Below are 11,383 nucleotides of genomic sequence, written 5' to 3'. Positions count from 1 at the left end.
TTTGGGAAATAAAAATTCCTGCAGCTAATTGAAACACCTAAATACTCAAAAAATATTGCATCATCCCAAGATCAGACATATCAAATTCAACCATCGTAGACTTCTTAAATTTGTCAAACATGGCACCATCATTTTCAGTAAAAATAATATCATCCACATATAAGCAAACAATGAGCAACTTTCCTCCATCACCTTTTTTAATATAAAGAGTATGCTCGTATGGACATTTTATAAAACCTTCCCTCATAAAATAAGCCTCGATACGACTATACCAAGCACGTGGGGGCTTTTTTTAGCCCGTATAATGCCTTTTTTAATATATAAACTTTGTTTTTACTGTCAGGTCAATAAATACCTGTTCTTGAAGGTCACCATGCAAAAATGCAAATTTCACATCCAATTGGAAGATAGGCCAATAATCCTGAACTGCCAATGCAATCACCAATTTGATTGTATCATGTCAGGAAACTGGAGCAAAAACTTCTTTATAATCCACACAAACTCTTGCTTATAGCCTTTAGCTACTAAGCGTGCCTTGTACTTGTCAACTTCACCATTCTTTTTCAATTTTGTCTTGTACACCCATTTGACACCAATTGTCTTTTTCCCTCTTGAAAGATTAGTTAACTCCCATGTATTATTTCTTTCAATTGCTGCAATTTCTTCATCCACAAACGTCAGCTGAGCTGGTAATCCTAATCAAAATAAATAAATTCAAATACAATTATAAAATAAAATATAATGAAATAACATAAAATAGAATAAAATCAAATGGCAATTTAATTCAAATAATAATCTAATATTTCAACAAATAAAAATATTTAAATCAAACTATTTTGACTTATCAGTTATCATTATTAAATTATTTAAGTGGGAAGAGAACCATGGTAGACCCGGGAAACCCTGCCAGTCACAAACAAATGACATTGGCCATAATCAATTCACATCTTTCTAGTGTGCACACCTCTTCTCAAAGTTGCTACTAGTATTCCGGAAAACCCTGTCAGACACCACTTTGGGAAGAACGGATACAATCTTTTTCATATCAGTTTCACATTGGAGGCATAAAACCCAAAAGTTGTGTTCACCACTTTGAGAGGTACCACCCCAAAGCTATCCTCCCACTATTAAATTTTTTAAATACAGACATAACAAAATTTTCCAATTTATTTCAAATATATGTAATATCTATTTTCTACAACGAACAATTAATTTCCAATTTACCAAAACATATATATATATATATAAGAAATAACATATATATTAGTGCCTCAATTTATAGAGTAAAGCACAAAATTCAAAAAGAACAATTGTAACTAAATTCATATAACTGAAAACATGTATTTGAAATAGGTTGATCAAGTAAATCGAAAAAAACAAAATTGCAAACATATGCATATAAGCAAAAGTCAAGAACATACTAATTTGCAAATATAAGTAAATTGAAAGAAACGAATCAGATGGTGAACATCTAATTTAATTGAAAGTGACGCACAAAAATCGAGAAAGGAGATTTTTGTTTTGTGAAAAATATATACAAATATAAAAGCAACGACAATTACAATTTGAATTCAATTAAAGAATTGCATAGAAATCGAGGAAAAAGAAAAAAATTTGCAACGAAGTGTATACATGCAGTTCCGAGTTCTACAAAAGCAAATTGAGAAAACATTTGTAATCGAATATATATATATATATATATAGATATATATATATGTATATATATGTATGTATATATATGTACGTATATATATGCAGATTGTAATTATCAACAAAATCAAATTTATAACAAACGTAATTATATTTACAGGTCAACACAATTATTTGGGATTAGGATTACATACAATATATTTCATATAAAACAACCCTATGATATATTTAGGATCATAATTACCCTATCAAAATTCATATAAAATTAACCTAAGACTTCTAAAGATTAGGATTACACATACCAAATTTCACATAAAATATAATCTAAAAATACCTAGGGATTAGGATTACCTGGTCTCCGTTTTCGCTAATTTCTAAAGGGAATAATTTGGGGCAGAGAACCGGTTGATAATCAGAAAAATATAAAAATTGAAAATAATTAAAATAAACTTTTGGAGTGAGAAGAGTGGGAGTAGTAGAGAAGATGAGTGGAAGAGGAATGGTTAGGGTTAGTCTATATATAGCTTAGGTTTAGGGTTAAGATATGGGCTGAGCTTATTATTAAAAAAAACTATTATATTATTATTATTATTTTATTAATAAAAATATGGGGTATTACAAAAACTCCTCTTCATCAAAGATGACATCACGATTGATGATGATTTTCTTAGTGTTAGGATTACATAATTTATAGGCTTTTGATTGACCACTTACACCAAGAAAAATGCATTTTTTTGGTCTGGAATATGGGTATAGGCAATGCATCCAAAAATTTTGAAATGCTTTACTGTTGGTCTTCGACCGCTCCATGCTTATTCTGGTGTCATATTTTGAACAGCAAAAGTAGGACTTCTATTCAAAATATGAATGCTCTAATTGACTGCTTCAGGTCAGAAACTTTTTGGAACTCTGCTTGTTGTCAGAAGGCTTCTCACCATATTTAGAATTGTTCGATTCTTTCTTTCGCAAACTCCATTTTGTTGCAGCGTATAGGCTGTTGTAAGTTGTCTTTTGATCCCATGCATCTCACAAAAATTTGTTAATTCAAGTGAGTTGTATTCTCCACCACGATCAGTCCAAAAGACTTTTATCGGATTGTTAGCTTCTTTTTCAGCAAGTGCTTTAAAATTTTTGAATGCTGCAAAAGCTTCAGATTTTTTCTGTAAAAGATTTTTCCTGCAAAAAATAGACCCAAATTTTCCGGTTACAGTCTTCAACGAAGGTAATTATATATCTTTTACCTCCATTAGAAGATGCATTTATTGGCCCACAAATATCTGAATGGACTAGCTCCAATGTCTTCGTTGCTCTCCATGAATTTTCCATATGGAAATTGGTTACGGTGTTATTTGCTAACAACACAGTTTTCACATACTTCTAATGGCACAGTAATTAGAGGAAGACTGGTCACCATATTCTTTAATTGTAGTGTCTTCAATCCTCCAAAATTGAGATGCCCATATCGAAAATTCCATAGCCTTGCTACATCCTTCAATCTTGCAGAAAAACATGAATGGGCAATATTGTGAAAAATTAACGAAACATTTGATTTCTCGTCATGTGGACTTTAGCAATTAATCCTAGCTTTGCAACTTGAATTCGACATAGTCCATTTTTTATAGAAATCTCGTACCCCTCCTTTCTCTTGGAGTTGTCCCACACTAAGCAAGTTGGTTTTTAAATCTGGAATAAAAAGAATATTATAAATAGTACGGGTGGGGTTCTCTTTGGTATGAAGAGTGACTTTTCCTTTTCCCATGACAGATATTGTGGAGTTGTCGCTAAACTTGACGGTGTTGCGGAAAAATTCATCTAACTCAGAGAATGTTTTTTTATCTCCACAAATGTGGTTGCTACTGTCAGTGTCTAAATACCCCAAGTTTTGTTGAGTTTCTTCATTTACATGACACACCATTAAAAGAGATGCTTCTTCTTCTTCTTTTTTCTGCAAAATTAGTACTTTCTCCATTTTTCTTATTCAAATAAGTTCTACATTCTGATGCATAATGGCCATACCTATGACATTTATAGCATTCAACATTTGACTAGTCTACAGACTTTGGTCTATAGCTGGTCGAATGGTGGCTTTCTCGTCCTCTTCCTCTTCCTTGATAATCGTGATGGGAATAATTACCTTGGAATTGGAACAGTTGTTGGTTGCTACGATCTTATTTCCTCTTCCTCTTCCTCGGCTTCTGCCTCCTCCTTTCGGTGTCAAGTGATTTTCTATTAATACCTTCAATGCTTGATCATTTGCATCGTCCTGTTTGAACTTTTGTTCTTGCATCAACAATGAGCTTTGCAATTCATCAAGTGAAAAGTCATCTATATTTTTAGATTCTTTTATAGCACAAACAACAAAATTTATTTTTTCACTCACAATGATTTCTTTTGTCCTGTCTCCATGGATTCTCATCTTATTGACAATGGTCATCTCTTGTAGAGCCTTGATACTTCTTTTTCACAGAGTCCCACATATCCTTGAAAGTTTCTTTGCAAAGAATGGTTTCTAAGATAGAACGGTCAATGGCCTGAAGAGATAATTCTTTGCCTTCAAATCCTTCAACTTTGCTACTTCATGAGCTACTCGTTGTGCTGCTGTTAGCTTAGCTCCTTCTGCTAGTTCAGCAATGCATTGGTAACAACATCCCAATATTCCTTGGATCAAAGGAAGTTCTCCATTAGCATGCTCCAATGGTCATAGTGACCATCGAAACGCGGAATTGTTGCTTGTACAAAACCTAAATCGGTGGCCATGACTCTTTTTACAACTATAGTTTTTCACGTGTTTATTTCACAAACAGGCTCTTGATACCACTCTTATAAAATAAGATGCAAAAATAAAACTCACAATACTGGAAGAGGGAATGCTTTTTTTCATACTGCATCACAATACAAATAAGCCTCTTATAGGCAAATACAAAATTGAAGGAAGAAATGAAAAGAAACAGAACCTCAAGACACATTACACTAATAAACCCAAATAACTCCACCACTAAGTGACCCATTATGTCAACAATAAAAAATTCATTAAACAACTTTAGTGCAGCCAGCACATGCCCATTACATTAGACTTAAAAGACCATTAAACTTTCCAACTGACACTAACAAAATGAAAAGACTCTAGCATTGATTTCAAAATCATGGATCATCAATGTGGATTTCTTACTATGGTGTGTCATTTGTTGCAGATGCTTGAATCTATAGATGTTAACTTTGTTGGCTACACATACAACAATTTTGAAATTGTGAATGATCTGAAACACCTGGAAATTGGTATTTACATCTTTTTCATCTTCTCTCTATATATATATATATGCCGTAATTGTTTTATTTAACCATTTCATCTCATTTCCATCATTTCCTTTCCAGAATTGTTTTATTGTGTGCTCAAAGATTATTTCCATCATTTCTATTCGTAATTGATTGATTATCGCACTGATCTTTACAATAATTTTTGTATCTATACTTTATCAGCTGAATTGAAGAAGAGCACATAACCTAAAAGACCGTCTATTTGGTAAGAAAATCCATATTGTTTGAAACTCCTATTCTTTTTGGGATATTCGTCTTTCTTTCCTCTGATAGTAGTATTGATGATATGTTTGAGATCTAATGGTTCACTTCACTTAAGGGCAGTGCAATTATACCAAATGGTTATATTCTATAACTGCAGATACTTCTTCCTTCTTCTCTCTCTGATATTTTAGAATATAAAATATTTCATAAAGGGCAAAGCGCTGATATTAGGTTACTGATTAAAAAAGCCATTCATGTTTTAAGCTGTGGTTATGAAGAGAAAACTGAATGGGGAAAAGAGGTAATCCAGTCATTATTGTACATAAACATTCTTAAAAAGGGGGGAAATTCAAGATATGTTAGTGGTGGGACTCCTGTAAACACCAAGAATGCATTTTGTTTTGATTAGACATTTGTTTAAGAGCACGAACTTTGGAGCAACGATAAGGTTGCTCCTTGTGACCAAAAGGTCAAAACGTCTTTTTGCAAAAATGTAAAGGTAAGGCTGCGCATATTTATTTCTTTTATATTTTTTTAGAAATTAGTTTCTGTTAAAATATAATATAAACTATTAAAGAGGCTCTCATCTAAAAGCTTAAGTTTTTGCGTTGAATTGGATCTTTATATGATATCAGAGCCTCGTGTCCCAGGTTCGATCCTCACTGCTCCCACTTTCTCTTGTGGAATTTCTTCGCACAGGTAGGCTGGGCTTAATGATCCACCCTTTAAGCCCAGTGGGATCTTATGTGAGGGGGCGTGTTAGAGTATAATATAAACTATTAAAGAGACTCATCTAAAACTTAAGCTTTTGAGTTGAATTAGTTCTTTACAGTTTTTTTCCCTTTTATTTAAAAATCCCTGTTTGGTCAATCAGCCTCTATATCCAGCTAGGAAGTATCAACATCAACATCAACAACACCTTTATTCCAAATTAATTGGGGTCGGTGGTAGATGAACCCACATGAAAGATACAAAACGGTTGAAAAAAAAGTAAAAAAGCAAAAAATAAATAAATAAATAAATATATAACTAAATATATAAATAAAAATAAACAAATAAAATAAAATATAAAATAAAATAAAATAAAATAAAAATAACATAAAATAAAATAAAAATATATGTATATATAAATAAATAAAAGTAAAAAAGAAAGGGACAAGAAGAAGTGGGGGAAATGAAGGAGGAAAGGACTAAAAAGGGACCATCTGGAACATAGGAATAACAGCGGGTCTAACCCTCTACCATACTTATAGCTTTTCTCCATTCCGTTCTAAGACATACTGTCCGCCAATCTATATCCCACTCCATTAAATTTTGTTTTACTACCTTCCCCCAAGTAAGCTTCGGCCTACCTCTGCCTCTTTTGTGTTTAGCTCTTGGTAACAAACTTCTGTTCTTACAGGAGCATCCATGGGTCTTCTCATCACGTGCCCAAACCACCTCAATCTATGTTTTCTCATCTTCTCAGCTAGCGGTACTATTCCGACCTTTCGTCGAATATCTTCATTTCTTATCTTATCCATCCTTGTCTAACCACACATCCACCTTAACATCCTCATCTCTGCTACTCCTATCTTATGCTCATGTTGCCTATGTGCTGGCCAGCATTCCGCTCCATATAGCATTGCCGGTCTTACTGCCGTTTTATAGAATTTTCCTTTTAACTTCAGGGGGATTTTGCGGTCACACAAAAATGCAGATGCACTGCGCCATTTCATCCACCCTGCTCTGATTCTGTGATTTACATCCTCATCAATCTCTCTACCTTTTTGTAAAATGGAGCCCAAGTATTTAAAAGCATCTTTTTTGGATACCTCTTGACCATTTAGATGCACGGGCTCTTGGTCCCCATCTCGTACCAGAGCCAAGTATAGATGCTTTAAAATAATTGTACCTGTCTAACACTTACCCGTGTTCTGGACACTTAGATACTCCAAGTTGCGTTTTGTAATTCTTTTTCTTTTTCTTTTTTGAAATTTTATACAAATGCAAATGGAAATATTGTAGTAATTAGATAAAGGAAAGTATTTTATTAACTAATACTAACTTTTGAAACTTTAATTCGCTCTTTTTGTTAAAAATTTGTGTTTATATGCTAATCTATACTAATTTTATATATTGTACCATAGTCGTGTCATGTCATATAACTTTTAAAATTTGTTGTATTGCCATGTCCATGTCATATGGAATCCTTGTTTCGTGTCATATATCCGTGCTTCCTAGATATGCGGTGTTACCAAAATAAAGAAGTTCCTCTCTAGATCCAAAGTCTATTTTCATAATGTCCAGTATATTTCTTGAACTGCTGATAAGAACATATTTTCTCTGGTAAAAATTTAGAAATTATGTTAATGATAATCTATAAACATCATATTCACCTTTATTCCAAACTAGTTGGGATCAATAGCCAATGAACTCATAAAAGTAAGTACATATTAAGGTAAAATAAGAAAAAATAATATATATATATATAGATAAATAAAATAATTAAAATTATAGAAAAATTCTACCTCTCCAAATGCTAATAGCATTCTTCCTCTTCTAAGAGAAACTGCATTTGAATCTATTTATTTGTTCATTAAGTTCCATTTTACCACTTTCCTTCAAATAAGTTTTGGCGGACGTCTTTCTTTCTTTATGTCTTGCTCTTGGTCTAATATTAAGATTATATCTTAAAATAGTTTAGAGTATGATAAAAGGATCTCTTAGGATTGGTTTCCGTATTTCTTTATGTTTCATGATTTGTTTCCTTGTTTTAGGAGTCTGCTATTGGCATAAATTGGGATCAGGCTTTGTCTTTTGCATCACATCGTAGCACATAATATTCGGTCTTTATTGTCTCCATCCTTTCTCCATCTATACCTAAATCTCTATAATTTCATCATGGTATGAGAGCTATATGGTCACTATGCCACTTCCGAGTTTCCTATAGTTAAGAGTTCTACTTTATTTTCATGATTATCTGCAAATTTTTCTGTGCCATGTGTCTTTTCGGCTGTCTTGCAAGAAAAAGTAGATTCACTTAAAGTATCACTTCTGGGATCCTGGATCAGACGTATAGAAAAAAACTATACAGAAAAGTTAGGAATCCAAGTTGTTAGTTGCAGTAAAATCCTAGTTAGGATTGATACACACAAATCTTGCAAGAGGGAGTGTATTAGATATAAAACTTTCCATGTGTCTTCGTCCAATAGCTTAAGCATTTGGGATAATTAATTCATGACACTTGAGGAGAAACATGCTTACTAATTTTCAGTAAATCAGTTTTCATGAGGCATGTGGTTATTGAAATCAATGGAGAAAAGCACAAATATCTTGTTCCGACTGTATGCTCCACTGCAAACCAGACAGTGGTTAATCCCTGCATCCCTTTAGCATTCAGTCTAATTGTCAGTATTAAGTCATGGTGATATGTGGCTGCGTACTGATTAGATAAACTTCGGTATTACTTAAAGATCGTGGTTTTATGGCTATGTTGACATTGCACAAGAGAATAATTGCATATAATTATTTCTTTTACTTATCATATTTTCCTGCAAAGAAAAACACAGAAAAAAATATATTAGGAAATAGGTCTAATTGATAATGTACTTTGCTTTATTTTGTTTGGACTTACATTATGATGTGGCTTATGAACTTAGCACTAACATCCTTTTGAAACGTGATTATAGAGACAAATGCTAATCTAATCCAATAATAATTTAGTTCTAATCATGCACTATCCCCAATATCCCAATATCGTTCATTACTCATGAAAATCTCCTATTATAAGTCATTATTCTTTTTTGGCACATAACATTGAAGCGGAGGCTACCAAACAAGCTCAAGAAGAGCTTATATGGCTTAGGTTGATATATGTTGTGGTTTAGGTTGTCCCATTCTTCAATGAATTGGTTTTATTGTATGATACAGATGATGAATCTGCAATGACTACCAATCAACCTGTCAGAGGGAGCTTCTTAAACCTCTTACCTCCTCAAATGGAAGTTCCTGAAAAAAGTGGATCACAATGATATAATTTAATAATATTTTACAGGACCATGGAGATATATATATATATTATATATATATATATATATATATATATATATATATATATATGACCAAATGTTGATGACTACTTATTGTTTTACTCTTTCAAACATTCTTTTGTTAGTTTAGCATTGATAGTTTGGAAGCCAGGGCCCTGAAATTTCTGGTTTTTTGGCTGACTGGGATATTTGTCTGTGTAGAAAAATCATTTAAGGTGTATATTCTTCAATTCACCTTTTATCAAGCTGCATTCTTAAATATTACAGTTATTTTTGTAATTAAGTTACTGCCGAGTTGCTTATAAGGATGTGCACACATTTATTGGTTTGTTGGCTAACTTTCTCTCCTATCTGACTTCAAGGTCGAAAAGTTAAATCTCAAACCTGCTTTTAAATTTTAGTCTCACTTTTTTTTTTGTATTTAATGACATTAATTCATTAAAAAAAAAAAAACTCTGCAATGCCTTCCAAAGGCCTCTAAGCCTCTTATTTTGACAAAATATCTTCTTTTTTATGAATTTCAATACTAGATACTTTTGTATACAATTCTAGCATATATAACTAATTATGTGTCAACATTGGCAGCTATAACATATATACTACTATTAAAGAAGATTCTTCTTTATTTGGTTACATTTCACCTTATTTTATCATTGGCTTTTGAAACAATTCATTCCCTAAGTGGATTAAACTTTTTTGAAGATTCTACTCAACTGTTATCTTTCAAACCGAATCCTTTGGTTTAGAAAATTCTGCTAAAAGTAAGATTCTTCATTTGTCACTAAAATAAAAGTACACGAATTAAAAAATGTGGGATATGCAAAAATCAAGATTTGTCATCTCTTACTATCTAGAAAACTTTGCAACTTAAAATATGTGGATTGACAGGTTTGCTAGTATTTATAAACGTACAACTAGATATGGATCAAGATTTTGCATTATCACTGCATTAAGTAAAAAGAGGGGTTGAATTTTTGCAACTTGTTGGCTCAACTACTTCAAAATATTACACAGCTGCCAAAAGAAGCATTTTGTGTTTGACGAAAAGCTCACTTCACTAACTAACACGGTATTGGCCGAGCAATAGCAGCTCAAGGCCCACATAAGGTGGAGTACACAAGTTCAAGACCTGGGAAGTGCATCTATTGGGAGGAGAAGTCCTTAACTTCTCTCAACTACCGACCGGATTAGTCTTAAAAAATAAACCGGTTAATAGAAATACTATTAAAAAAAAGTAGCTCTCTTCACTTCAACCATTTAACACAATACCACAACACTGCTTGGAGCCCCTTTGGTGTTGGTGTGTGCTTTGGGTTAATTTGTTTTGGTTCATGTTGACCACAAACAAGAACCTGACTAATTTGTTTTGGTTAATTAGTGCAACCCTAAAAATGACTCATGAGCAGTGGAATACTACAATAAATTGTTCACAGATGACAACTACTCTCGTCCTTTATTTCCCATAAGGAACAAATTTCCTTTGCTGGACTGGAGGGTTCTTCAAGTGTTAGAAAAGCATCCTGGTAATGAGGAGATCAAAGGTGTCATTTTCTCTATGGGGCCTTATAAGGCGCTGGGTGTTGATGGCCTTCATAGTATCTTCTTTCAAAGTCAATGGGATTTAGTGGGAAATTCTGTGTGTAATTTTATCCAAGATGTCTTCAAAAATCCCCAGCAAATTGAAGTAGTGAATCAGACTCTTCTCTGTTTGATCCCTAAAATAGGGATACCTCAAACATTTAAGGAATTTCGCCCGATTAGTTTATGTAATGTTATTTATAAAACGGTAACAAAAATTATTGCTAACCGTTTAAAATTGCAGATGAACAGTCTGGTGATGCCTAACCAATGCAGCTTTATCAAAGGAAGACATGGCATTGATAATGTCATAATTGCCCAGGAGTTGATTCACTCAATGCGGACCAAAAGGGGATCTAAAGGGTGGATGACTATAAAGGTAGATCTCGAGAAGGCCTACGATAGAATCAACTGGGATTTCCTTGAAGATACCCTATATGACATAGGGATCCCCGCTAGCTTGATACGTCTTATTATGTGGTGTGTTTCTTCGTGCACAATGAACGTTCTTTGGAATGGATCTTGCACTCAAGAGTTTCGTCCCAAAAGAGGTTTGAGGCAAGGAGACCCATTATCTCCTTATCTCTTTGTCCTCTGTATATAAA

At 33.1% G+C, this 11,383-nt stretch overlaps 1 protein-coding gene across 1 annotated transcript in view; it reads left to right on the top strand.

The window, feature by feature from the left end:
- The window catches only part of LOC133297734 (uncharacterized), a 30,215-nt gene extending 20,834 nt beyond the window's left edge, over window positions 1-9,381 (top strand). The window contains exons 12-14 of the mRNA XM_061496924.1: window positions 4,842-4,926; window positions 5,128-5,170; window positions 9,082-9,381. Coding sequence (XP_061352908.1) covers window positions 4,842-4,926; window positions 5,128-5,150 — 108 coding nt within the window. The 3' untranslated portion in view covers window positions 5,151-5,170; window positions 9,082-9,381. The remainder of the gene's footprint in view (window positions 1-4,841; window positions 4,927-5,127; window positions 5,171-9,081) is intronic.
- The last annotated feature ends 2,002 nt before the right edge of the window (window positions 9,382-11,383 follow it).

Source organism: Gastrolobium bilobum, unplaced genomic scaffold (genome assembly GCF_033153095.1).
Source record: "Gastrolobium bilobum isolate Gb01-03AN ecotype WA unplaced genomic scaffold, APGP_CSIRO_Gbil_v1 utg9057, whole genome shotgun sequence".
Taxonomy (NCBI): Eukaryota; Viridiplantae; Streptophyta; class Magnoliopsida; order Fabales; family Fabaceae; genus Gastrolobium; species Gastrolobium bilobum.
The sequence above is the reverse complement of the archived record's forward strand: the minus strand, read 5'-3'. Positions and strand labels throughout refer to the sequence as shown.